The sequence below is a fragment of the Dendronephthya gigantea genome, unplaced genomic scaffold (assembly GCF_004324835.1).
Source record: "Dendronephthya gigantea isolate DGI-Jeju-01 unplaced genomic scaffold, DenGig_1.0 000001F, whole genome shotgun sequence".
Classification (NCBI taxonomy): Eukaryota; Metazoa; Cnidaria; class Anthozoa; order Malacalcyonacea; family Nephtheidae; genus Dendronephthya; species Dendronephthya gigantea.
In genome coordinates, this window is record NW_021163011.1 from 1,716,729 (window position 1) to 1,743,969 (window position 27,241).

The 27,241-nt window shown below is 36.4% G+C and overlaps 2 protein-coding genes across 3 annotated transcripts in view; one reads left to right on the forward strand and one right to left on the reverse strand.

Annotated features, from left to right (window-relative positions):
- Positions 1-402: 402 nt before the first annotated feature.
- The window catches only part of LOC114526328 (DNA polymerase alpha catalytic subunit-like), a 30,095-nt gene continuing 3,256 nt past the window's right edge, over positions 403-27,241 (forward strand). The window contains exons 1-53 of the mRNA XM_028547913.1: positions 403-451; positions 1,428-1,500; positions 2,868-2,904; positions 3,507-3,606; positions 4,571-4,639; positions 4,780-4,808; positions 5,033-5,113; positions 5,563-5,628; positions 5,747-5,796; positions 5,993-6,041; positions 6,543-6,762; positions 7,093-7,253; positions 7,456-7,511; positions 7,621-7,696; positions 8,047-8,104; positions 8,249-8,308; positions 8,727-8,781; positions 8,967-9,024; positions 9,477-9,536; positions 9,613-9,666; positions 9,850-9,924; positions 10,332-10,405; positions 10,493-10,557; positions 12,750-12,787; positions 12,910-12,975; positions 13,187-13,243; positions 13,443-13,530; positions 13,641-13,702; positions 13,961-14,050; positions 14,346-14,405; positions 14,834-14,890; positions 15,338-15,449; positions 16,127-16,196; positions 16,301-16,340; positions 16,518-16,559; positions 16,948-16,995; positions 17,472-17,539; positions 17,880-17,922; positions 18,350-18,452; positions 18,778-18,890; positions 19,198-19,299; positions 19,888-19,938; positions 20,051-20,091; positions 20,353-20,434; positions 23,420-23,545; positions 23,836-23,924; positions 24,162-24,196; positions 24,642-24,723; positions 25,155-25,231; positions 25,375-25,430; positions 25,895-26,023; positions 26,282-26,357; positions 26,509-26,607. Coding sequence (XP_028403714.1) covers positions 403-451; positions 1,428-1,500; positions 2,868-2,904; positions 3,507-3,606; positions 4,571-4,639; positions 4,780-4,808; positions 5,033-5,113; positions 5,563-5,628; positions 5,747-5,796; positions 5,993-6,041; positions 6,543-6,762; positions 7,093-7,253; positions 7,456-7,511; positions 7,621-7,696; positions 8,047-8,104; positions 8,249-8,308; positions 8,727-8,781; positions 8,967-9,024; positions 9,477-9,536; positions 9,613-9,666; positions 9,850-9,924; positions 10,332-10,405; positions 10,493-10,557; positions 12,750-12,787; positions 12,910-12,975; positions 13,187-13,243; positions 13,443-13,530; positions 13,641-13,702; positions 13,961-14,050; positions 14,346-14,405; positions 14,834-14,890; positions 15,338-15,449; positions 16,127-16,196; positions 16,301-16,340; positions 16,518-16,559; positions 16,948-16,995; positions 17,472-17,539; positions 17,880-17,922; positions 18,350-18,452; positions 18,778-18,890; positions 19,198-19,299; positions 19,888-19,938; positions 20,051-20,091; positions 20,353-20,434; positions 23,420-23,545; positions 23,836-23,924; positions 24,162-24,196; positions 24,642-24,723; positions 25,155-25,231; positions 25,375-25,430; positions 25,895-26,023; positions 26,282-26,357; positions 26,509-26,607 — 3,877 coding nt within the window. The remainder of the gene's footprint in view (positions 452-1,427; positions 1,501-2,867; positions 2,905-3,506; positions 3,607-4,570; positions 4,640-4,779; positions 4,809-5,032; positions 5,114-5,562; positions 5,629-5,746; positions 5,797-5,992; positions 6,042-6,542; positions 6,763-7,092; positions 7,254-7,455; positions 7,512-7,620; positions 7,697-8,046; positions 8,105-8,248; positions 8,309-8,726; positions 8,782-8,966; positions 9,025-9,476; positions 9,537-9,612; positions 9,667-9,849; positions 9,925-10,331; positions 10,406-10,492; positions 10,558-12,749; positions 12,788-12,909; positions 12,976-13,186; positions 13,244-13,442; positions 13,531-13,640; positions 13,703-13,960; positions 14,051-14,345; positions 14,406-14,833; positions 14,891-15,337; positions 15,450-16,126; positions 16,197-16,300; positions 16,341-16,517; positions 16,560-16,947; positions 16,996-17,471; positions 17,540-17,879; positions 17,923-18,349; positions 18,453-18,777; positions 18,891-19,197; positions 19,300-19,887; positions 19,939-20,050; positions 20,092-20,352; positions 20,435-23,419; positions 23,546-23,835; positions 23,925-24,161; positions 24,197-24,641; positions 24,724-25,154; positions 25,232-25,374; positions 25,431-25,894; positions 26,024-26,281; positions 26,358-26,508; positions 26,608-27,241) is intronic.
- LOC114526338 (neo-calmodulin-like) lies at positions 20,670-22,622 on the reverse strand. Of its 2 annotated transcripts, none has more exons than XM_028547932.1 (4): positions 22,585-22,622; positions 21,805-22,302; positions 21,561-21,708; positions 20,670-21,266 (listed from the first exon to the last, which is right to left on the reverse strand). In XM_028547932.1, exons 2-4 carry the CDS (start codon positions 21,931-21,933, stop codon positions 20,974-20,976), a joined length of 570 nt encoding a protein of 189 aa, XP_028403733.1. In that variant the 5' UTR covers positions 21,934-22,302; positions 22,585-22,622; the 3' UTR covers positions 20,670-20,973. The 2 variants fall into 2 exon arrangements, with proteins under 2 accessions (XP_028403733.1, XP_028403725.1); XM_028547924.1 differs by having other exon boundaries at positions 22,488-22,592.

Consider the following 27,241-nt stretch of genomic DNA (forward strand, 5'->3'; position numbering starts at 1 on the left):
AAGGATATTCTACTAACAACGCATCTTAATATTGCATGGCTTTCTCTTGACCTTATTTCACAACAATTATTCTTACCTATTACAGTACCTTATAGGATTGCGCCTAAAGCCTGGCACAGTCATCAGGTGAAAAGGTCAACTATATACAGGAAGGTATGTGGTTGTAAGGGTTACGTTTAAAACTTGAATGAGTCGACTACAAAAAGTAAAATTAACGAGCAAGTCCTAAAACGCATACTCTTAAATGCATGCCACTATTTCCGCTTTCCGCAAACAATAATCCGCACTTACGAGATATTAACCGATGTCCCCAATTTTCCCCGTATGACGCCATGTGTACCAAAGCTTTAAGTTTCGCGACGTTCGCGGCTTCGCGCCAAAATTTCAATTAAAGAACTAAATATGGCGCCAACGAAAGACGAAAGTGTCGACGACAGCTCACTGGATGTTGGTAGGTTACTGGTGGTGTTATTAACTTCTGCTTGATACCTAGAACATGCTTTAGGTGTATTGGAATACGTACATATTCATTACAGAACTATATATATACAGATTAGCATGTTTATATCTATACTAATGATGAGACACCGTATTTTAACTATTTTTTAAATACTGTGAGCGTCATAGACGTGTGTTGCTTAGTTTCTGAACAGTTTTCCGACGAAGTTAAGGAAGCTAATGTCATTTAATCCAGGCAGAAGAAGTCAATCTGTTATCTGGGGTGGTTATGATAGATCACAACAATGTTGACCCTACTGTAGTGGGAATTTACATGTTATCAATGACGTATATTTCGCTCATTACTTCTTTTCAAAACATGCCACAATGTGTCAATGTTGGTACCTCATACCATCATGAGGTTTGTACACGTCTGTTGACAAGCTTGCAACAAGATTTGTTCACACTGCTTGCTTCAAGATTGTTCTGATAGCTATCATATAACCAGTGTTGAAGCTAAAATTATAATTGTGGATTGTTTACTAGTATATTCAGTTCTACCGGATGGCTTGTACAATAGAAGTCTGTTGGGCCGGAAGAACTGAATATATGAATAGACATCCCCCAACCATCTTTAAGTTGTGCCCCTGGATAACAACATTGCTACAAAGTACAAACTTGGCATCACAAGGTGTTGGTGATCTGGAAAACTGATTGCATGCCCGAGTGGTTTATGTATATAATCGGTGTAATGGTGGTTTTTTGAGAACTGTGAATGATATTTTTAAACAATTTTTGACTGTATAGCCTATAGCAAAACCTAATTTTATACAACATGACATGACAACCTTAATAATGATGCCACCATTTTAATATAGTATGGAACTCACTATTCATGCTCACTAGGCATGGTATCTCTCAAAATTACCTTTCCACAAGGCTTATTTCTGCCCTAGAACGTAAGCACATTGCATTTTTTCCCCACATAGAATCTGTGGCTACACGGCGTGGTAGAAGATCAAAAAAGGAGACAGGAGCCAGTGCTGCTTTGAAGAAAATTAAGTGAGAATTTTTTAACCTTGTCAATATTGTAATTGTAATATTATGAGCATGTTACACTGAGGTATATCAGTTTTACCATCACAGCGAGAACCAAGTAAAACAGCAAGCAAATAACCATTGTCAAAAGCTGTCAAACATGACAACCAAAGGTTATTTGAAATAATAATATATGTATAAACTTAATAGTAGTTTTAGCTTAGTTTTAGCTTAGCTTATTTGAAAAATAAAGTTCACTTACCAGAGGAAGTTAGTCCCAAAACATTTAGTAATTCTTTATATGCTGATAACTCTTATTTTGTGAGCTATATCATTTCTCATATAAATTTTTGTTGCCTGATTTTCTCTTTTTTATGAGAATTAAAAAAGTATAAAAATTTAATATATTATCCATATAAGGATTATACTGTAGGTTTTATGGAACAACTGAATTTCATTTTCAATTGTGGGCCCTAGCCTAGGCATTTCAAAATTGTAAATTCAAATACAAATGGCAGTGTGTATTTATAATAGTACATTCACAATGTCATTTTAGAATAAAGTTTACTGGCCATCTATGGCAAAATATAATATATGTATAAACTCAGCAGCAGGGGCAGACTGGCCCACAAGGATGCCGGGGAAATTTCACCAGTGTGCTCCTGATTAACATGTCGTTTGGCGTTTTGGAGAACATTATGGAGGAAATGATAAAACCATTGAAGTAAAACACAGGAAAGATAACCTGATCTAAATCATGTATTTTGAAACTCAACATGAAAGCACACGCATCTTCAATAACTGTTTCTCATCTTAGAGATACGTACAAATGGCGCCCCTTTTTGAGTTTTCCTGCAGGTAAATCAGGTATAGACCAGTCCGCCCCTGCTCAGCAACAGTTCTGGAGTGGATAAAGTTTTAGTGAAAAGTGTGAAAACAAAAGTAATGCTAATGAGTATAAATGAATATACCCTATAATGACACTGGCGACAGATGAAAAACTAAAGGCAAAAAAGTACGCTTAAATTCTAGGAAAACCATGTCATGAAACCTGTGCTTGAAATTATGCGAAAAAAGTGTAAATTAATAGTGTTTTTAATCTCAAACTGGCGCATGTACAAGTGAATGAACCATTTTTCGATCCAGGCAAGGTGGTACAGTGCAGGTTGACCACAGTTGGACTGCTGTAGACAGAGAGCTTATAAAAATTTAAAAATATAAAAGTATAGACTTGAAAAATGTTCAGCTTTTGCACGTTTTTGTATTGGGTTTTAACATTTTTACCGAATCTGGGAACAATTTCCGTGCAAGCGCGCATACGAAATACCACGATTTATATGAAACCATTGGCCTCTTTTAATTATTTAAAGTCGCGTCACTTTTTCTATTAGACAATCTCGTGAAAGCGGCGAAAAAGTAAAATACGAGGTAAGTTTGTCTTAGAGAAACTGTTCACGGTGAGACACTAATTAAACGATGGCAGGTGCATGTCACACTTATTGTCGTTGGCGGGAAATCCTCTGTGGAGTGGGATTAGCGCCGAGAGTCTCCCCGCCTTATTAGCACTTTTCCAGAAAATTTCCAATGTTGAAATACACACCTTTTTCAACTCGAGATTTGTGTCAAGCTTTGCTATAAAAAAAACTCTACTTATAAAAATTGCTACGGCAACAAAAAATATTGGATGTAAAAGGCATGTTTACACTTCGAGACGTGGCAAGCTTCGCCGGCCTCCACATGAACAAAATTACCGCCAATCCGCCATTCGTTATTTTTCAATAGATATTTTCCCAGCTTCCTATTTTCCAACATTACATGGATTAGTTCTCATTCATCTTCAACCCAATAATATAACCATTAATTGCAACTACTAAATTGTGTACAAAAAACAGGAGCACTATGTTCAGGCACTGATAATATGTAATATTATTTAAAATTTTCCACCTACCTTATATAGCCTTCGAACAATCTATACGCCATGAAAGACTGTAAAATGTGTATGCAATGTTGGGTAATTTCTTGATATTCAGGTTGATGAAATAGACAACGTATACGATGAAGTTGACGAGGCGGAATACAGTAAGGTTGTCAGAAAACGCCAGCTTCAGGATGATTGGATTGTTGATGATGGTATGCAAAAGTGTGGGATACAAATTATATACTAGCTAACTACAGCGAAACAGGCGATCCCATTGGTTAATCTAGCTTGTATACGCTCGATTCCGCTTTATGAAATTCTCAAAACTATGTTCCTAAGGGAATACGTCACTGTAAAGTACACTATTGAAATTAAGAACGAATTCCCTAAGTTCGGCGTTGAAACTTTAACAGATTTTCAAAAGAGGCTGCAAATTTTCCTCTGTTTCCTGTATGTCAGATCGATCATGATGACCAACGCGAAATACAGTATATCATTCTCATATAAGTTTGCGATTGCAAACAGCCAGGCGATTTGAAAAATGTTGATGCTGGAAAGATTTAAAAGCTAATATGTAGGTCTTACATATACATAAGCGTATCATTACCTGGGTTCAGCTGGGTTTGCGCTATAGCCTCGTAACCATACGAGTTTTTGTCAGTTGGAACAGAAGTTGGTATATACGGACTATTGAAGAAGTTGGTATGCGAAGACTCACTAAAGCAATAAAGTACAACTGAATATATTTCGTTATGAGATAAGATTTTGACCAATGACGTTCCATTAGCTCAACGAACAAAAACACTGCTTACATGGCGACGCTTTGATCTGTTCAGTTATGTTATGCCACGAAATAAAAAAATAATAATATTTACAATATTTTCTGCATTCTTGTTTCGAGTTTGTATATCACAAATTTCCAAAAATACACACGATGTACATGATTGTTCACATAATCTTACTCACGCTTTACACTGACAAGTTTTTTGTCATCCTGCATGCATATATTATATGATCAGATACGTTCCCATACGAAATGCAAAGCAAGTGGAATTGCTAATTGAAAAAAGGTCTGCCAAAAAAATCGAGTGTGTTCGCGATTTAGTGTTCAAATCCGTATTTTCCAAATCAGTATTGCACGGGAATTCGCTGATAACATTTTTAAAATTTCATTAGATGGTGGTTATGTTGACGACGGACGCGAAATATTCGACGAAGATTTGGATGAAAAACCGTCTGCAGCAGGTACTGTAGTATGACAGGCAATATATTTCATGAATGGCACTGTTTTAACCTAGGCTAGTGAAACCGTTTTCGTTTTGGAAACTCGTATTTCCTGTATTTTTCGTCTAACTGTATATATGATTAACATTGTTGTTTTGTAGCCCCGAAGAAAGGACAAAAAAAGAAAATTGTAAGTAATTAATGCCGAAATATTATACGCACCCAAAAGTTTGTACTGCTGTGGTATCGCAGAATTGCGGAAAGAAATAAACAATCACCCCCCCCCGAATCTCATGCTATTATTTTACTACCTAATTAGGTTTTGTTGCGCTGATGTCCCAACCCTCTGTCTCGAAAAGTGACTAGGGCGTTTTAAGAAGTATTTTCACGGCCTCTATATCTTATTTCGTATAGAATGTCAAGAAACCAGCGGTTAAACCGAAAACAATCGAAAGTATGTTCCTCATGGGCTCGAAATCAAAAAAGCCTGATCAGGCAAGTTCTCTTCCATTCAAATTTCTACAAGGAAGTATTTGTTAGGAGTGAGGACTCGATGACACTCTGCACTTTTAATTTAAATTTTTTCATCTCAACATCTTTTCATTCCTATTGGCCGAATTTTAACTCGTTTACAAGTGTGTAGCTGAACAATTCTTTCGTTCTAAGCAACATTGACTAAGGGCAGAACGTTAAGATGATGAAAATAAATATTTATTCCCATCAGTTGTACACCGCTGAAATTGTAGCTTAATATAAAACATGTACTGTACTAGTTTATATACTTGAACCAAGTCCCTTGCGATTTTCTTCTTATGATAATTACGAACAAGTGGATAAGTTATAGATGGTCAAATAAAGGCAAGTATTAGAAGACGAAATCTATCAAAAGACGAAAATCGCACTGAATAATCAAGTCGATTTGTGGAAATGTTTTTATCATGTAGAATAAAAACGTGAACATTGAAGAAGATGAATTTCTTAACGGTATCCTTCAAGATATGAATAGTCCGGTAGGCTTGTTCATTTCATGCTATCAAACAAAAAACTGATCTTATAATTAAACTGGATAACGGAGCCTATTATGAAATGGACTGGCGGCCAGCAAACTGGGGTTTTTATTTTCTTTAGAAACCCGAAATCACAACTGCAGCCAATCGATCTACTAGACAGGGGGGAAGGTAAACATTTTGTTGTTCACATTACCTTAAAGCCCCATTGCTGAAGTAGCTACATGTAATTAAAGACAAACTTAAATATCTTTCTGTTGTTTTGCTGCTGTAAGCGCTCTAAGCTGAAAAATGTCTGCTTAGCTACACGAGACAGTATATATATTCGCTTATGTTTATCACCTTGTCCCTCCCTATTCTATCCTAGAACTCCGACTAGCGCTGGACCAAGGAAAGCAATGCCACGTCGTTTGCAGGTGATTATCCATCTTTATTTTCTGACGCATGTGTAGTTACATATTTACGCCGAAAAAAGTTTTTTCTATAACTCTTGAATGAATTCGGGTGGCGAACTATTCTAAGATAAAGGGAATGCTTTTGTTGTCGAATAGGTTGCTTCAAAGGTTTTAAAAGTACTTTATATAAAATGAAACTTCAGGAGTTTTACATATGTCATCTCAGATCTTTACATTTATCTAAATAGGTTCCTTTTCTGTATATACATGCATGACTTAATGCAAATCGATGTAATCGCTCTATACTTATTCTGTTGAACACCGCTTGGCCATCTGTACACATGGCGTACCTTTTTTATTTTAATAAAAAATATGTCCAGGACCTCTCTGACCAGGCAAAAAAGCAAACCCTTTCCAATATTTCATAAATGCTGTCCTACACAAGTTGTTCATTTCAAAAGTTTTATTCGCGTTTCGCTTGGCGTGACTAAAGTAACATTATCATGTTGCATATGTCTATAGCCACCTGCTGCGTCGTCATATTACAAGAACGCGTACAGAGAACCAGTACGACGTGCCTCAAAGATTACGACCACGCCGCCATTTGTGTCCAGGGCTACCAAGCAAAGGAATGCGGCCAAGTCTCAGCCATCGAACGTTTTTAAACACGAGCCAAAAGATGAAGATAATTCAATGGAAACTCCCTGTTTCAATGGCGATGATGGGACTGCGGATTACATTGGTGTGTAGCTAACTAACATCGCGTGATTATGTAGTAGTGCATCTTGCAAATAACTCCCCGGAACCTTAACGTTGTAGCCGACAAAGTTGTACTACCATTTTCACAACAGTAATGTGTTGTTATGATTGAAGTGAATCGCCTTGAGCGTGAGTGAGATGCAGGTGTTTGTATGTGCCAATATTTTGCAATCTGATAAAACGTTTGCCAGTGGAATATGGAATACTCAAATTTCTAATGATCACATGGATGGTCTAGTACCAAGAACTGCGGAAATTTGCACTACCATGCAACTTCGAAACAGGTATTGTAAATCTTGTTGTATTTTCTTAGGCGATGACATTACACAAAATGTCGAGGAAGAAGTAAAGGAAAACGTCGAAACGGACAACGGTGCGGAAGCTATGGAAGACTTTGCGGACGATGATTTTAATACTGAAGATATGGAGGCATTAGATGCTGTAGAGGAGAAAGCCATTGAAACTGAGATTAAGGTTAGCTTTAGCAACGCATATAAAACAAGTAATTTTGACAAGGAATTTGTTTTTTTACTTGTTTGTCATTTGCTGTATGTTAGTATGTATGGATGCATGGCATTATTTGGACATATTTTTCAGTTGTTTGAAGTTCAATGTGGCAGACATGAATTAAGATTGATTTGAATCAGCCTAGATTATTTATATGTATTTTTTCTAGAAAGAGGAGAATTCTGTGAGTAAAAATAGAGGCGCTTCAGATCTGGCTAAACCTAAGTACGCAATTTATATTCTTGTATATGGTGTGAAAATATATGAAATATTCCTTGATGTTGAAAGCACATGCATGATTGAGGATTGAACATGCAGCATTTTAACATTTTAGAATTCAGTTCGACAATATTCAACCCGGAGAAGCATTTGAAACGATCAGAGGACAGATTCACGCAAATCCAAATGAGGTAACATACCACTATTATGTATTTGTAATCCGCTATGATAAAAGGAAGGCGGTAATCATCTCTATCTTGTCGGTGTGAATGTTATAGGAAATAAAAGGAGAGTATATATTATATTTCCTTAAAGAAAGAAAAATTATAATTTCGCATCCACGAAAATGATTCGTGGAAAATTGATTCTTTGAGAATGATTAGTATTTTTTTGCCGATGAAATATTTGGGAGAGGTCGAAAAGAATTCTTCCAAACACCCCGAATAGTGCATGGACCTCTTGCCAGTTGCCCTGAAATGAATAGAAGTATTGAACGAGGGAGAGCCGAAAACATAAGTTAAATTCGCACTCCGCTTTACAGCAATTCAAAGAGATCAGTGTGGACTCGTCGTCTTTAAACATCGTTAAGAATGAACAAGGTAAAGGAAGATTTTCTTAATCATCATTCGGTTTCTCGATCCTTTATGACATTTCAGTATAATCCTCAAATGGTTGTACATACGCCATTATACGATAGCCTATTAGCAGTATAATACAGTGAGATTTGGATTGATATTTTGCAGGCGAGAATGTGTTCAAATTTTATTGGTTCGATGCCTACGAAGATAGTTATGCACAGCCAGGTAGGCCTACTATTTACTAAACACTTGATCCAGCTATTGTCGTTTGACTAAATTCCAGTATAGACATGTCGGTAGGGTCTTTTTCATAAATCTGTTGTGAAAAACAAGGAAATTGGGTGCATGTTTTTCGTAAACATTGTGTCTATAATATAGTCGTTCCTTACTTTGCTATTGCGAATTTCATTTTATTATTGATCGTCATCGTTGACATTCCAGTTGTAAATCTTAAGTTCAATAATATTCAACAACCATGCACACTCTGCCAAACATGTTGGAAACATTTGTGTCTGAACACAGCACAACACAGCCTGAAGTATACATGAGAAATAACATTTTGGAATGTGGGAACCAAAAATACTTACTGTGTGCTATAAATACTGTGCATGTTCACAAACAACGTTTTCATGACTTTTCTTAGGAACTATTTTCATGTTTGGGAAAGTATGGATTGATAAAGCGAAAAGTTATGTCAGGTAATCTTTGCTTTCGAGTGTTTCAAAGATTTTTTAAAAAATATTACTTGACCCTCTACAATGTCACCTTCTCATACAACGTTTTAGGAAGCACAGAATAGAATAGTATTATATGATAGACATGCATGTTGTTGGATGAAAGTATATGCTTTTTAAGAAGTTGTACTGTTTTCTGTATAACGTAGCTGTTGTGTTGTCGTCAAGAACATCGAGAGAACACTCTTTTTCCTGCCTCGAAATAAGGTATTCATTTATCGTCCCACAGTACATTAATATATCATCCCTATTCTATCCGTCCGTGACCCTAGTAATCACGTGAACGTCATCACTATAAGACGACGTTTATCAATACAATTAATCACTGGAAATAAATAAATAATTATTTATACCTTTACCGTTTTAAAACCGCTGTTTACCAAGTCCAACTTTAAAATTGACCGTTTGATTTCTGCCTATGTTTTCAAAAAACAACCAAGATAGCGGCAATTGCAAACTTGCTATCTTTTCATTGTACGAGACTGTAATTTATCACGAAATATTTTTAGTATAATCGTTTCTGTGCATGGTATTTTTATTGCATCGTTTTGTTACAGTTAGAAAAATCGTGCCTTTATAAATGTTTATGTAGTACGCTATACGTTGAGCGTACTATACAGTATCAGTATTGAAATACTCAAAAAGTATCATTCTTATAGAAACTTGCCCCAGATGGAACAGAGACAGAAGAAACGGTTGGATTCACTGACGTATACCAGGTTACTAAATTCTTGTGAATAGAAAATAGGATTGAGGCATGATTCAATTAATCATAAATAACCATTCTCACTTTAGGAATTTAACGACGATATTGCCGATAGGTACAAGATCATGAAGTTTTCCGCAAGGGTAAGGCTTGATTATATGGCCTGCACTAGTCCCACCAGGCTGGTCTGCGGGTATTATTTTTGTTCCTCCTCTCACCATTCACTTCTGGATGGATGTGTTTGCCCGGGCGGGTTTGCATTTGTTTGTATAGTCCGCCCCAGTTATGTACTTACAAAGTTCTATTTTGATGTAAATATTTTACAGAGAACATTGAAGAAGTATGCGTTCGAAGTCGAAGGAGTTCCACCAGAGTCTGAGTATTTGGAGGTCAAATATTCTGTGAGTCATGAAATATTTCTTAAACATTTTAACCGCTGTAACAACTCCATCGTTGCCGCGCTTTCATTTTTTTATTTCTAGGGTACCCACTTTCATCCGTCCTACCCACCTTTTACCCCGTCGCGCCCCATTCGCCGCTGTTACCCTTTGTCTCCCCATTGCTACCGCCAGACAGCAACTTGCAAAAGTTAGAAATTTCAAAAATAGTAGTAGAAATGTTTGTTGGAAACTAGCTATTGCCAAGAATGTCCCGGGATGCCGTAGTTTCTCTTCTCTCATGCAATACATATGCTTGAAAATGTTTTACTATAACATAGCCATGCATGGAACATCAGTTTTACACAAACCATTCTTGAATTACATTGCATCCCCTTTTTTAACTCTTATGCTGATATTGCGATTCTCAGGCAAACTTTCCTAAGTTGCCGTCGAACATGGTCGGGAAGACGTTCAGTCGCGTGTTTGGAACGAACACGTCAAGGTACGCAATTGGTTGTTTCGGTTGACGGGCTGTCTTAATAGAGTTATTGATAACATCGGATTGCATTTGTCCATTTCTACCTTCTAGTTTGGAGCAGTTGTTGTTACAAAGGAAACTCAAAGGCCCTGGTTGGTTGAAAGTCAAAATGCCTCGTATGTACATTTTTTCTCACTTAAAAATATACAAAATATAGACAATTGGCGTATCGACGTCAAAGACTCCCCTCCCCTTTTTCACACTTCTGGTACTGCATCCAGGAGAAATTGGTTGAACAAAAAACTTAATGGTTATACCCGTGATCTTTCATGCAAGCAATTAAGATTACGGGTATTACCCAAATCTATTGTTTCTTTTTGAATTACCGTATACTATTAGTTTCCACGTCATTGTAAAATTTGAACAAAGTTTTAAAATTTAATCTTAAGTAGTGTAATTTTTTATTGAAATTTAGCTATACATGCATTGTTCTTTCTACGTTTATAGAATTTAACTGTATAAGCTTTTGCAAGCCATTCAGTTTTCTTGAAACTATATAATTTTAGGTCTATATGTCTTGATTAAACGTGTCCTCTCTATTTTATTATTTTATTAACAAATGCACAGTTAGCATCACGTAACAAATGCACAGTTAGCATCACGACTTTTTCTTCGCAAAAGAAAAAACTGCAATACATTTTCGAAAGTGTTAGTTTAGAATTTATGTTTTTCAACGCTCTTTTAGTAGCTTCAACACTTTCATTCCTTCCTTGCGTAAGATCTTATTCTTCCAGAAGAATATTAGACAATTAAATGTCGAATTCATTGTGCCGAGAGTGCATCCCCAAGCCAGCGACAGAGGAATGTCAATTGACTTTTTTTCTACAAAGCCAGAAAAAATGTATACGAAAGCTGGAATGGAGAATATCACGTAACATGCCACGGCCAGTAAACACGAAGAGATGTTTTTTGAATTGACTATCGATTTCAGCGATGCCGGCGCTATCGCGCGTTCCCTTCGTATACCTGCTGTAATTCGATACAACTTGTAGTTGGCGTAGATTAAAGGCGGAGTGCCGACGGAAAAGAAGATGAGCAGATGCATGTGAAATGGAATGATGAAGTCGTTAAAAGTCATAACATGCAAGATGATATTTAGGAAAATCAAAGCCGAAAGAAGAACTAGAAGTTTTGTTTTGGTCACGGACGTTCGATGGAAAACCGGATAAGCGGCGGCCAGATATCGTTCCACGCTCATGATCACGAGCGTGAACCAGGAGAAGCCGATCAATATATTGAACGGACGGAAGTATACAGCAATTGTCGATAACAAGTCGTATTCTTCCCGAATCCAGACGACCAAGTATACCACCTGCAATGGATGATTGATCAATACTGCCAACAGGTCGAAACACGAGAGCAACATGATCATGAAGTGGCATAACTTTTTCTTAAGCTGTGAAGATTTCCAAAAACTTAGTATGACGAGCGAATTTAGAATTCCCCCAACGAGAGTACAGAGCACGTTTAAAACGCAGAGAAAAACCAACTGTATAAGGATTTCTCGCTTCATCTTCGCATAAACGCTATGTTGCAGTCATTTGAATCTTATTTACTCAGCAAGGATATTTTAATTACTGTACATAATATTGAAAAGAGAAACGCATAAGACGTAAACACCAGTCTGGCGAAATTTATCTTAATGCCAGTTTGTATGCAATAATGTTATTTAAGCGTGTAACGTGATTGGTTTAACGTTATCCCCGCCAAATAAATTGATTGCAGGTTTTAATTTCATTCTTTCCCACTCGTATTTGCAAAAATTATAATTATTTTGTAAAGTATTATAGAGACGAGACCTAGAAATGAAATTGCTAGAAACATCCGTCCATGAAAGGCCTTTGAGTTGAATAAAGCATGCACTTTATCGTTCAAAAATCTTGTGATAAAGTCGTTTGCCGTTCATGTTTCAGGAATAGAAATCGAATACTCAAATTTCCTAATATACAGAATATTTCATTATACAGTTACACAATAATGGCACTCCTTAAATATATGTTACAATATATCTTATTAATTATATTATACATATATGAATACATGAAAGAATTAAAAGGTGATTAATTTCAAATTCATTTCAAAAATTTTCTTCAATCATTTTTTCCCCAAAATGGTGTCCATTGTTTGTTCTTCGCTTCATTTGGCGAAGATTAAATGCATTTCTTACTTGTGATGCTGAATATCGATTGTTTACAATCCATGCACGTTTACTAATTATTTGAGTTACATAGTTGACAATGCTCACATATCTTGCACAATCACTTGTTACCAAGGCTTGTGATTTAATATTGGTTCATCTATTTTTCAGAAATTCCAAATCAGGCAATGAGTTGGTGCAAATTAGAGGTATCGGCTAGTTGTAACATTGTTCGCCTTTTCCCCGTATCCATTCTATATGAATTGTATTACTGTTGATTTGATATATACATTTTCAATATCAATTGATCATACTTTACTTTATTCAACAGGCAATCGTCAGTAAACCTGACCACATCACTCCGTTAACAGAAGGAAATCTTGAGCCCCCTCCACTGGTATGTTGCGAGGTTCTAGTATTCAAATTGGCCATTAGTCGCCGTTATTTAGAACGCTGCTCTGGAATCGCTGTGTATAACCCATTGTTATAACCTTGTTCGATTTTCGATTGACAATCGAACGCTGCCTGGATAAGATGCCTGGCCAATGTCATTTAAAAGCACAAATTGTTCAAAATGCGTACATCTTAAACAGGCTCTGTTTTTTCAGGTTGTGCTGAGTGTATCACTTCGGACGATTCTGAATCCAAGAACACACTTGCACGAGGTACGACATGATTTTAAGGCTGCATGTTTTCCCTCGCAAACTGTACATCACAAGCTTGCTGTGTATTGAACATAAATAACCACACACATGTAACTATTAATTGTCACAGTACTTTTCAGTGCTATTACACATTGCAGTGTTCTAGAAACAGGCAAGGATTGTTTGCATTGGAAATACTATATTTTTTGTTACTTTTTAGGTGTTGGCAGTTACTGGTCTTGTGCATCAAAGCTTTCGGGTGGACAAAGTTGCTCCCAAAGACAAATATTTTCAGCACTACTTCTGTGGTACGTTCTATATTGAATTTTAGCTCATATGAAAAATTGTCCATAAATCGAAGAGATGGAATACATTCGCCATTATTTTACGTAATGGCTCACGCCTGTTTTTCTTCTAGCGGTTACCAAGCCTCAAGATAGCATGTTCCCCTACGACTTTAAGAATGTGCTAAAAAAGCAAGTAAGTGACGAGTAGTACGATCGATTTGGTACCCCCATTTTCCACCTTGGAAATTTTTAATCTGTCCGAGTTTTGAAAGCGCCATTCAACTTGCCAGTCAAAGGAAATAAGAAAAATAATAGAGAGGTTAATAACAAAGAGTTAATATAGAGGGCGGCCCCAGCTCCCCGGTATCCCTACCCCCACACACCAAGCTGTTTTAGTTACTTATTCAATTATGTATGAAGCATATGGCTACATTTCTGCTGGTTCTTGTAGGAAATGAATGTTGAAATTTGTCCTACCGAAAGATCACTTCTTGGATTTTTTATGGCCAGTCTTCTTAAGCTCGATCCGGATGTAATTGTGGTCAGTAGCTACATGTTTCCTTATTCCTTATTGTTTTCTTATTGTTTTGTTTTAAACTGTGCCGAGCTTATTTAACTCGGCTCGTGAGAATCATACAAGTTTTAGAGAGGTCCGAGGCGAGATGAATATAGCTTGATAAAAACCCTGACGAAGACGGAATACATTTGAAAAAACAATTCACGCAATTTTCGATAATAACTTTCTAATAACACAGATTTCAGATAGTATCCTCTGTCCACGCTTGCTAGAGATATTTTTACTAAACCTTTATATTACACAGATTTTTCTTTTGCAGGGTCATGATATTAGTTCCTTTGATTTAAATATTTTGCTGCACAGAATCAGTGCTTGCAAGGTAAAGCCGGCCTTTTTACGGATTATCTTTTTCGAATATCATAGCATTTAAATAATGCATGCCCTTTATTTGGTGTTAACAATGTGATAACCACTATCTTTGGTCATTGTAGTATTTGTATTGACTTCAAAACAAAATGCCTTAACTTTCAAAGCTATCAGATTTGGTGTAATTTGTGAAAGTTTAGATCAACTTGATTTTCCTTCGTCTTTTTTGATTTTCCTTCTTCTTCAGGTTCTGTATTTGCATTGCATGGCTCTGGTGTACGAAAATTGGGTGCATAATGCTTCCCGCTTCCCCATATATTTTCGTTTCTTTTTCGTTGTCTCTATGTATTTTCACAGAGAAATCTAGCCTTTTACAATGCGTACGATGAGGCTAACTCTCCTTAACGATAATCCTCCGCAATTTAATCTTTTTTGCTCCAGATACCAAACTGGTCTCGCATGGGACGATTGAGAAGGCAGGTTATGCCGAAGCTTACGGTATGTAACTCTTCTGAGTTCCTAAAGATAAGGTGCATGGCTCCCTACAGTTTCTCGAAATTTTTAGAGGCACATTTTAAACAGGGATATTAAGCATCTAAATGGTTGACTAGAAGACTAAAATTTATATCTAAAATGGCCTATATTGCTTACGAGTTCGGTAACCAGCAAATTTTTTTCATCAAAATTTTACACTATAGATGATTAATCGATAATAGAGTTTAAAAAAACGTTTTTGCAATAGAAAAAAATAACGTTTTTTTCAACAGAAAAAATCCCACTAGACAGAATTTTGCAATGAGAGCAGCCAAGTCAAATCGACTTTTTTATGCCAATATGTCTCTCAATCCCTTTTGAAAAAACTATTGACGCGACTCTCGCATGTCAAAATGACATCAAATGCAAACTTGTCCAGTTCTCCATTGAAATCGGCGACTCCTTTCATAGGTCGGCTCCAAAGGCGGCTTTGCTGAGCGCACAGCCACGTGTGGTCGACTGATTTGTGATGTGAAATGTTCTGCTCAAGAATTGATACGCAGCAAAAGTTACGATCTCACAGGTTGGATTGAGTCTAAAATTTCAGGCTTTTTGTTGTTTGCCGACTTAAGCCGGTTTTCCACTAGCGATATTTTTCGCGCGAATCGACATTATACTTTTGTTCCAGAGCTCTCAACTGCAACCATCCGGAACAAATTGCTCAAATACAAAGGAATAAAGTCGCTTCGCGCGAAAAATATCGCTAGTGGAAAACCGGCTTTATAACTAGTTGTGCATCTCAATAGTCCTTTTCGGTAATTACGTCACAACACTATCATTTTGAATTTAGAAACACCTTAAATGAGATGGATTTCAAGTTTTACTCTCACAAGCTATGTGCAAAGATGCAAAACTCTATAACCCGTGCATGAAAAATAATTTTTCATTTTGACTCATAAGTATGGAAATAAGCCATAACGCAGGAACGAGTCTTGGCCCCTCAGCCTCGTTCTCGTGTTATGGCTTATTTCCACATTTATTGATCAAAGCAAAAAATATTTTTCATTCTTGTGTTGAAGAAGGATGTTTTGCATCTTTGCATCTTAAGGTGGATCTAAATTTAAAGCGTTGTGACGTTAAAATGTTGTGACTTAATTACCGAAAAGGTCTATTATACGCTGTAGTTCATCGATTTGAAAAAGATACTCACGTTGGTTACCTTTGACCTAATCATGTTCTTTTCTTCTTTGCAATTTTCAGAACTGTGTAAAGTTATTCTAAAAAGTGATCGCACTACGATAGCGGACGAAGACACGCTAGAAATGTTTAGGTCAGTAGCAGACAAAATATGAATAGCTTTGAATTGAACATTTATCTCGATCGTGCTATTTTTTTGTGATACGTTTCATGAAGACTCTTTTATGTCTATTGTAGCACATCCAACGCACTTGTTTCGATGTTGAATATGACGCTTGTAAGTTTCTCCGAGGTTTAATGTTCGTGTGCTTATTTTCTTCCCCCTATCTCAAGCTCTTACAGGCTAAATGAAGACTATATATATACTAGTTACAATACTTCTTCTTTGTCTTTATTGAAACGTTGTGCCAGTGTACGTTATGGTGTCCGTCACCACAAATGAATCTTTTTGCAGACTGACAGTCTTCACGCTCTAAGGATTATGTATGAACTCAATGTAAGTTTAAAATTTTTAATGAATTGTCGTATTGAAATTTCATATTGTACCACGCGTATCTAGTATAGCCCTGGCACTTGTTAACTATTTGCCTCACTGAAGTGGTAGCTTTTTTCTATACTTAATTTGGTATATACAGTACATAATATATCTCAGTATATAATATATATATATATACAATTAATTAGTGCCAAGTTTGGACGTGGCCATATGTGGAAATATTCACACATGTTTATCATTATGTACATAAATGTAGTGTATACGACGATGAAGAACATATACTGCTTTGAAATACATGTTTGTTTGAAAGAAAAGTGTAACATTTGTGAAACAATGCGGTTGGAACAACATCATATGTAAAAATATATATTTTTCTCATTTCATTCAGGTAATGCCACTCGCATTACAAATCACGAATATTGCAGGCAACTTGATGGTAAGGTTATACGGTATTTGTTTTAATGTGTATACGAACGAACAGCTAAGGTAAATTATTCCTTTGGTGATGTTCGAGTATCTATTGTTTACACTTCACTTATAAAAAATAAGCGGTGAAGAAGCCATTTGCACATTGAAATGGCCAATTTTCCCGCCATTTTCGTATCTTATACGGAAGTCCTCGAACCCTGTCCTGAAGTATAATTGATTGTATACGGGTTTTCAATAAAAACCCAACTAGGGATTGTATTTTTCTCTATATATGCTTTATACATGCACTAGGCCAACAACCAATACTTTAACTATTAATTATACCAAATTATGTAAGAATTTCATGAAAACATTCACTGGAAGCTGAAGTTGAAATGGTACAAAAAGCATCGATTTGTATCGTATAAATCAGCCCAGTTACTTTGGCTGACTTCTAGAAAGAAAGAAAGAAAAGCATCGAGAGCATATTCTCTTCTGTCTTAGGCCAGAACTTTACTCGGTGGTCGGTCGGAAAGAAACGAGTACTTGTTGCTTCATGCTTTCGATGAAAAGTATGTATATCTGATTGTTTATGGAAAAAATTGCTTAACCCATGACATGCACAGAAACAACAAACGATTGTCATTCTAAAAAAATTAGCACATGTGGAACAAAAATTCTCAGTTATATGCTCAATTTTAATTTATCTAATAAGCTGACATGTTTTACCCTATAATTATTTCGGTGCTACACAATTTAACTATTTTACATATACTTACATATAAAATAAATGTGATTGTGTTACAAATATCGAGATTCTTAATATTCCTGCATACATGCATGGAGTTCTCAATGCATGAGAAGAAAAAATAATTCGTAACATTAAAAAATTTTGCTTGCTTGTTCTCGCAGAAGTTATATTTGTCCTGACAAGTCTTTTGAGAAGAAACAAAAGGTAATTCTTGTCTTTTTCTTGGAAATTGACTCTATATTTACTTTAATTGTTTGTTTGTCAGTTGCTTGTATTCAAGATATCTTATTTGTCGGTTGCTTAATTGTATTCAAGATATCTTGAAACATGATTACAAATAAATGTCAATTTACTTTGTTTCCCCTAATACTTCCAAAACTGTGTTTAAATGTCTTATATATGCACTATTGTATTCCTAAGAATCCTTTTCATTCCATCTGTGCAATGTAAAACTGGCCAGTATGATATAATTGTAATCTGGACCGTCGATAGTATAGTTTATTGTTTTATATAAACTCTTCATGATTCTTCCATCTTCGAATCGTAGAATTAAGTTAAATAGTGAAGTTTATGATGGAATATGTGTGTATCTATGCAACCGTCTTCATTAACCTATGCACATCCTGCACAGACTGCAACGTCGAATGAAGGTGATGAGGCAAACGCCCAGACCACAAAGAAAGGAAGGAAAAAGCCCGCTTATTCAGGTGGCCTTGTACTCGAACCAAAGAGAGGTATGGATTCTCACACCTCAGTCACTAATAGAAACAATTGTTGCATGTCTGCTGAAATCTTCATGATTTGCACTGTTATTTCTGTTATATAATTTGGTACTGTGGAAAAAATAGAGATAAAAATGTTTCTTTTATGCATCTTCAGTATACAGGTTAAAATGCATAGGGAAGTGATCTCATAGGATTGTCGCGAATTTATATCGATTCAGAAAGAAATCGTATTTTCACGGCACAATGGGCGCAAAAACATAGGTTTGCAAAGCATGACAATTGACACTAACTCTTTTAAACTATAGTCCAAAGTCGAATTTTGATTCTCTTTCAGGTTTTTACGACAAGTTTATCTTATTGTTGGATTTCAACAGTTTATATCCTTCCATCATCCAGGAATACAATATTTGTTACACAACAGTGAACAGATCACCACCAGAAGGCGTGGTATGTTATGTTGCAATAGGGAGCTTTAGCAGATAGCTTTTGCGCCATCGCCCTGAACTCGTATAGTTCGTTGGGCCTTTGGGTCCGATCTGTCGATTGATTTTGAAGTTGATTAATTTTGTGCCGTCTCGTAGTCACAGATGTTGTGAAAAGCAAGGACTAACCTCAGAAACCTTATTGGAACTTAATTTCTCGTTTTCACTCTATACATGCCTTTAGAAAAGAGTACATTACTTACAATAATGCATTTAAGGCGGATAGGGCTCGTTTTAGGTCGTATATAACGTAATTGTTACGATGAATTTAGAACAAAGAAGATGTGGAATCCTGGGTGGAGCTTCCTGACTCCGATTTGGAAGCAGGCGTGTTGCCTGTCGAAATCCGCAAACTCGTTGAAAGGCGAAGGGAGGTAATTTCAGGTTTCATTGCGGTTGGCATGCATGGAGTTTATTCTTTCTCCCCCTATTTCAACGTGATCTTTATATATAAGAGGGTTAATTTGCCTTATCGGACGGAAACTATACATTGGGGACGTTTAACGGTTAATTGTTGGCTTGCAACTCCTGATATTGTTGGAAACTCGTGTCACGTTGAGTTACCAAAGACTATTAGGAAATAAATATTTTTGCGATTCCTCGAAGGCTAGTGTAAGACGTTTCCCGCAATTTGACTGGCATATTTATAAAGTATGTAACTACATGTCGGGACCGCCAAACGTCTTGTATAACAACGTTTTAACGAAGTGTTCGATGATGAAGAATTCACTAGATTAACTACAGGCTAGTTTCAGATCAGCTTACCTGACTGCAGTCTGACAAGCACGTTTGCAGCACCGCTCTTATTTCACTTTAATTCAATTGTTAAATTGCACGTACACTTTCCTGGTGTGCATGGTTTCCACTGACACACTGGAACATACTTCATCGCATTGTATTCCTTTTGTATTCCTTAAATTCCAAATTGAAGGTTTTTTGTTTTCTTTTTTCCCTCAAATAAGGTAAAGAAATTGATGAAAGGGTTAAAGGGAGATTCCGATGAATATTTGCAGGTCGGTAAAATTTGAGAATTTTGTAGATTCTGTCGACGTTATTCAAAATTAGGCAGAAAAATTCGGACGTTTGGATTTTAGACAGCATATACGTTTTATATTTTTAATTTAGTATGACATTCGACAGAAAGCTCTTAAACTAACTGCTAACAGGTAATGTTATGCTATTTTTTAAACTCAACTAGGTTCAGTTTCATTGTGTACCTCAAAACTGTTCTCAAATCCCTAAGATTTAATATTACCTTTGCTGCTTATTTATGCGAGAGATGGGCGGTTTCATCAGACGGCCCCAGTATATTTTTTCTCCCGGCCGTATTCTTCAAGTATAGTCTAGTTCACTATTCCTATACCGCTCTGCGGCGAATAAAAGATCTTGAAATGTTCACATGTTAAATACATATTATCGCTTTGTAGTATGTACGGTTGCCTTGGTTTTTCTCACTCACGGTTTTACGCGAAGCCGCTGGCGGCGTTGGTTACAAGCAAAGGCAGAGAGGTGGGTTGTTAATATTTTACACAAGTGCATGTTATATTTGCAGGAGCAAAAGTAGGTGTTCACAGGACAGAATTACCACTCATGCAAGCTTTATGTCCTCGTCTTCACGTAATCATTTGTCATTCTTTCTATTATAATAGCACTTGTTAGTTAAAAGCTAGTAACCTAGCTGTAGTAGTCAAACTCTGCAACAAATGTATTTGTTATAGAAAACATTTTGACATAATTTTGCGTATATATATGTATTCTACAAGCATTGGTTTCCAATTATAGCTGTTATTTTGACAAAGCATCATAGTCAAAATAGTGCTATGAAGCGTAATAATGGGTGCATGAGGTCTGCCGTGTTTCTAAAACATTCAAGGTTGTCCAATTACTCCACGCTGAAGTGCGAATTAAATGCAATTTTTCTGCGACCAAAATCTTTCGTGTTTTAAGGAAAAAGTGACAAGAAGTTTCTTATACACCCTGCATTCTTAGCGGAATCTTGAAGGTCCTTTTGTGCAACGTCCACAACCCATACACTAGAGTTGAAGCGATCATCTTTCCGATGTTTCTTTCTTCATCATCTTTAAAAAGTCTTTAAACTCCACCCTACCATCTTGGTCAAAATCAGCTTGAAGCAACATTTCTTGCATTTCTGGCTCACCGAATGTTTGCTCTAATGTCGTGAAGATGTGTCTCAAGTCGTTCGTAGAGATGTGCCCCTTCTGTGACCTGTCGAACACGTTAAATGTCTGCTGTGCCAGCTCTTCTTCTGATAGCACGTGGAGCTTTTTGGTAGACAGTTCCAGGAATTCGGGGAAATCTATCGCACCGTTACCATCAGCGTCTGTTTATGATTAATATAACAGAAATGTTTGAAACTGAGTTATTTAGTAAGTTTAAAGCCTCGAGCGGCAGATATACGGCTGCATCGGATACGGCGCTGGTCACGAGATTGTATATTTTTGCATGCAAAAATACTGCAGGTTTTACTTTAAATGTTTGAGGATATACAATGAACATACATATTTTATCATTGTTTCTATTGTATCTTCAGTTTTTACTATGTTGATAAATTGCCGAAAAATTTCTCGCGTTAAAATGACCACGCAAATTTGGGCTACCTATATATGGATTTTACCTATCTTATTCATCATGTCCATGAGTTCTGCTTCGGTCATGTTGTAACCCAGGGAAGATAAAAAGTGTCTGAGCTCCGAAGCGGTGATGTAACCATTCCCATCCTTGTCGAATATGTTGAACGCTTCGCGGATTTCGGATAAACTTTCCTGAAGGAACAAGAGATCGCATTAGTGGGTCCCTATGATAATCTTTTTGCAATCTTAGTGTTGACAGTATAGTCATGCATATTGTTTTTCGTGTACCTTCGATATGCTCTCTTCCAATGGTTTGTCTGCTATATTTTCGCTCTTCTCCGCCGGCATTCCTCCTTCGTTGCCGGGATTGTCTTTTTCGTTGATGTGATTTGTGTCTTCGCCATTTTGAGCTTCCATTCCTCTAAATGTGTTTGAAGTTGAAGGAGGCGACACACTTTATGTTGTTAAATTGCGTGTTTACTGTGTTAACAGTGTTCGCGGCGATAAATCTCTCTTTCTGAATGTACACAATATCATATATGGAGTGATTTCCTAATCGATTTAAACGTTTAATGAGTTCTGATGTGTGCGAGGCTTAACGAATTGCATAAACAATGAGACAGACTACTTGGCTGGGCTTAAAATATATTTGAAATGAGGAAATGCCTCTGCCAACCGCCTTCACTGAACCAGCATCATGGCTTTCTTATACAGCCATATGGCTTAACTTCTCTGATTGGATTGATAAACCATGTTCTTTGTTCTACCGTCAATGTGCCTTTCCCCCTATATATAATATATAAAAGGAGGGTTTTTGATTCATAATTGATTGATGCCAAACAATCTTATATATAAAAAACATGACAACACTTCAGTGAGATCTGAAGTGTATCAAAAATACAACGCTGTTTAGTAATATCACCCATCCTGCATGTTAATTGTTATGCGGGACTGTTTGCCAAAACTGATACCTTCTCGTCGTCGATGGATTGCATCACATTTATATTCTATACATTTCGTTGCGTTAATTTTACACAGAGATTAAGTTGCGTTTCTGTTTGAACTAACCTTCAGTTGTCTCGACACCGTGTTTGTGACTATTCATCATAGAAACGAGAGAATGTCGACTTCTTGTTTACCATCCCCTACAATAGTCGTTTAATTCGCTGAGCAAACGTCGGCAAAAGTAGGATTTTCGTGTTTACTGTAATGCAGATTAGCGTTATTTGAGTGTTATTTGTTTAGTTCTGTCGGTCTATGATAATTTACATAACTTTCCGTCCGCAGAATTTTTTGTCCCAAGGTTATACGAGGTTTTTCAGATACGCATTTCATACACGCACGCGCGGAAGATTTTATCCCTCGATTTCGCATTACTTTTGCCAAAGTTCATTCCGAAGTTCAAAAGCAAACAGCTTTCTAAACTTGCATGGCACTTGATTGGTTAATAAAAATGTGTAAATTTTGTTCATTCATATTAATTGCGCATTCTTCATGCCAAATGCTCTCATGCGCACTGATATGCACCCATGCAGTGATATATAGAACCCCTTGATCCATTTTTTGAAGGAACAGTTTTTTTGTGAAGTCGATACAAACTCAAACGTATGTTTTGAGTATAGAATTGTCATCGCCGACGAGTAAAGACTTCTATCTATATTGTAGTAGTGATAATTGAGTGTCCCTACGAACGTTTTACATTCGCGTTATCCTCGTGCTTGCGTATTCCACGAGAATCTACCATGTTTTCAGGTTTTTTATCACGGTGCACCCCTTCACATAATTCTTTAGAGCGCTGTATCGGAATCTCAGGAAACAACTACATATATATGAACGTTTTTCATCAGGAATTGTCAACGCATGCTGTTTTCAAGAGGTCATACCATAACGTTTTCAATTTTAGATTTTATTGAAAACCAAGGATCTGGTTCAAGGTATGAATCTGGATGTGATTTATGGCGATACGGATTCTATCATGATCAACACGAATACAACAGACTTCAAGGATGTTTTAAAATTAGGGAACAAGGTATGCATTTGAAATTGTTTTAATAGCTATATAGTTTCTGCTGTTTTGAGTTCGGCAATATCTTTTGCGCCACGCGGTTCGCATGCACTTTCCTGGATGTGAATATATGTAGGTATTTCATTTTCAACTATGGCACTGTGTGAAATTTCGATTCGAAGCTGATTCAATAATTATGCGTATGCCTTATGTATAACATGCAAAAATAACCCCTGATTTTTGACGTCTTCAGTTGCAAAACAAGCAGCTTTTTCGTGGCAAGTTTTTATGTACCCTTATCTCGCAATTTGTAGGTAAAAAATGAAGTAAATAAATTGTACAAGCTTCTCGAAATTGACATTGATGGCGTCTATAAATCGATGTTATTACTGAAGAAAAAAAAGTAAGTTCAGTAATTTATTTATTAATATATTTATTTAATCTATATAAATACTGGTTCTTTTCCTCGCTTTTACTCTAACTTTTGTCCTTCTTCAAAATTGTGTTAACATCATTACAGAAAGGAGAATTCGAATTATGTTAATTGTAATGTTGCTCGACGCCGCTCTTAAATTGAGAGCTGTAATAATGTCATTAGGATCGATTGACTTCAATAACTGTCACGTTTTATATTTCACAGGTATGCAGCAATCTCTGTTCAAGCTCTCGAGAATGGTGGGTGTTTTTTTAACGTATCTTTGTCTCGTGCATTGTAATTTTACGATTTCTGCAAGCAATAAATGTTGGCAACTAGAAGTGTAAGAGTGAATCTACCAAGTGCTTGCACCGTGCACAGCAGATTTTCGGGGCTTTGATTGTGCGCTCCCCTTGTTTTTCAACTAAATTAAGTATTGAGGTTTCGACGTGAAAAATCACTTTAGATGCATTCTCCCGCAGGAATAGATCTACGTACGCCTCTTCGGTTCCGAAAAAGTGTTTTTACCACTAATCTGCGGAGATCTATTTGCCTATTCCAGCAACAGTTTCTGTAGTTTAGTGATGACAGCACTAGAGAATGTCGCATTTTCCGCAATGTTACCAACGTTCGTTCCAACGTTCCAAGATCAATCAAGGTACCATCGAAGTCCTAAAGGAAATCATGTTATTGACTTCATTATAGGAAAGTTTCATGAGGCAAAAGAGACTAAAGGTCTGGATATTGTCCGAAGAGACTGGTGTCAACTAGCCAAGGATGCTGGCAAGTAAGTTTGCATGAAAAGCTATTTTATTAATTTTCTTGAATAATTTTGGTAGAATTTCATATAATCTTCCTGTTATGATGTCAATTGGCAAAGATATTAGCGAGGGCAGCAGCAGCATTTTTTTCTTTTTTCGTGTTCTCAATCTTACAAGAATACAAGAATTGATTTAATTCCCCTAATATACCCCTTCTTCTCCTCTTAAAAATTTCCCTCCTGATAGTAATGATTATGCAGTGATGCACATAAAGCGCCCCAAAATGAAATTACAAAAAAGGTTAAGTTCGGTTCAGTAATGCATGTCAGCTGGCAATTATACAAAGGTCAATAAGATTAAGAAATTATTTACTCAGATAGCCACAATGAACGCTTATCGTGGACAATGTAAAGTATATTCCCCCGTATCATATCAATTCGGGTATAAATCTTTTTAGTTATGTTCTCGATCAAATTCTCTCCGCTGAAGTAAGGGACACAATCGTGGAAAATATTGCTGATTATTTAGGGAAAGGTAAAAATATGTTGTTGCGAGAATTCCGAATATTCAAAGGAATATTAATTTTTTTGAATGGTCGTAAATACTGCACTTACCTCAGCCAACTGTGCATGTTCGAATTGGTTAAAATGTATTTTATTAAAGTTTTTTCTCCATAGTTGGGAAAGATGTCCAAGGCGGAAGTTTATCGTTGGAGAAGTTTGTCATCAACAAAGTAAGTCTTTTTAGAGGCGGGATACTGTTGAAGTAAACTTTGTGAAATTATTTGATGTAAGTCAAAAAGGAATAATGAAATAAGAATATTAAGATCAAACGAGTAAAATAATGAAGGGGACAAATTGACAAATTAAATTATAAACCGAATCGAAGTGACTTGGTTCGTTCTATTGAGTGTGCTTTTTTTATCAATGCCTCGCACCTGCATGCAAGCATGTGCTGCATAGTATATCGTCATTCGAAAAGTGCTGTCGAGGACAATCATTATGTTCATGAAAAGAACTGCAGATGTATATATTACGAGAATCCCGTACCTGGAAGACGGCAAAAAACGCGCACGATAGACTTAGCATGTACTTTGCTTGACCTCTCGTATAATTCAAAGACTTTTTTAATATCATACAATGCATGTATAAAAAAGTATAGAGATTAAATTGTGGGAGTGTTGTACTTGATTTCTAGCAACTAACAAAGGCTCCTAACGAGTATCCAGACAAGAAATCACTACCGCATGTTCATGTTGCATTGTGGATGAAGAGTAAGAACAAGAAGGTCAATGTTGGTGACACCATTCCCTACGTCATATGCGATGTAAGTTGATGCTATTCAATTATATACCAACCTTTCACTCCCTTTCGTGACTAAATTAACGCAATGTAGGAAGTGGGAACACAGTAACACTGTTGAAAAAAACTTCCTTGCAACTATACAGATGTCAAGTAAATAATTTATTGTTCTTCATTGCTTATCTATTGTATTAAACACCTATTTCTTATCCTAATCCTGGATGAAAACATATTCAACTGGTTGGTATTACATTGTGAAGCTATTCTCTTGATTCTGATTCAGGATGGTTCAACGTTATCCATGGCTCAGCGAGCTTATCATCCTGAAGAATTTCAACGATCTGAAACACTTATACTCGGTATCCTTTCTTATTTAATGAAACTCGATAAACTGCAACATATACAATGTTTCCGAAATATTGTTCACTAAACTGTGGTTAGAATTCCACTGTATTCTTAACCATTTCAAAAGTTATTAATAAAAATATATCTCCTTGACCACCTTTTCAGACAGCAAATATTACTTGGCCAACCAAGTTCATCCTGTCGTGTCTCGGTTATGTGACCCGATTGATGGAACTGACTCGGCCCACATCGCGAGCTGTCTTGGTATATTTACCATTTCCTGTTTCCTTTTTTCAAAAAACTGTATGATTTACTCGCACGCATGCACAGTGTTCGTTCGACGTATGTTTGGTTTCTCTTTGTAGGAAGAACTGAGCAAGCCAGATTATTAGTCAGACCATTTAGAGTAAAAATATTGCACGTGTCTGAATGAAATTATGTTTCTTGCAAGGGTGCATGGTGAAGTAGTTGATTTTGGCATCTTCCGTTTTTACCATAACAAAGATCGGCAGTATTTTTTGTTTTCGAACGTTTCTAATTTATGTTTGATTATTAGCCATTCCCTAAGAGGGGCGAGAAATATGACAAAACAAATTCAAATTAAATATTCAATGTAATATGGAGATATCTAATTTTTTGATCGTGCATGTAATGTGTTGATATTGTTTGTACAAATTTCCAGTCAGTCGTACACTTGACATTTAAACCAACTGACTATTGCACTGTAATTCCTTTTGGGGAAAGAAAAATGGTTTAAATCAACTTGTACGTCATTTGAAATGTTGAGCAAAAGTTAATGTTTTTCCAAACCAGCAACATGTTAGGCCCTTTCAATGGTAATAATGGTAAAACAACATTTTGCCCTGAAAACAGCGCGCCTGGGAACATCGTTAAATAA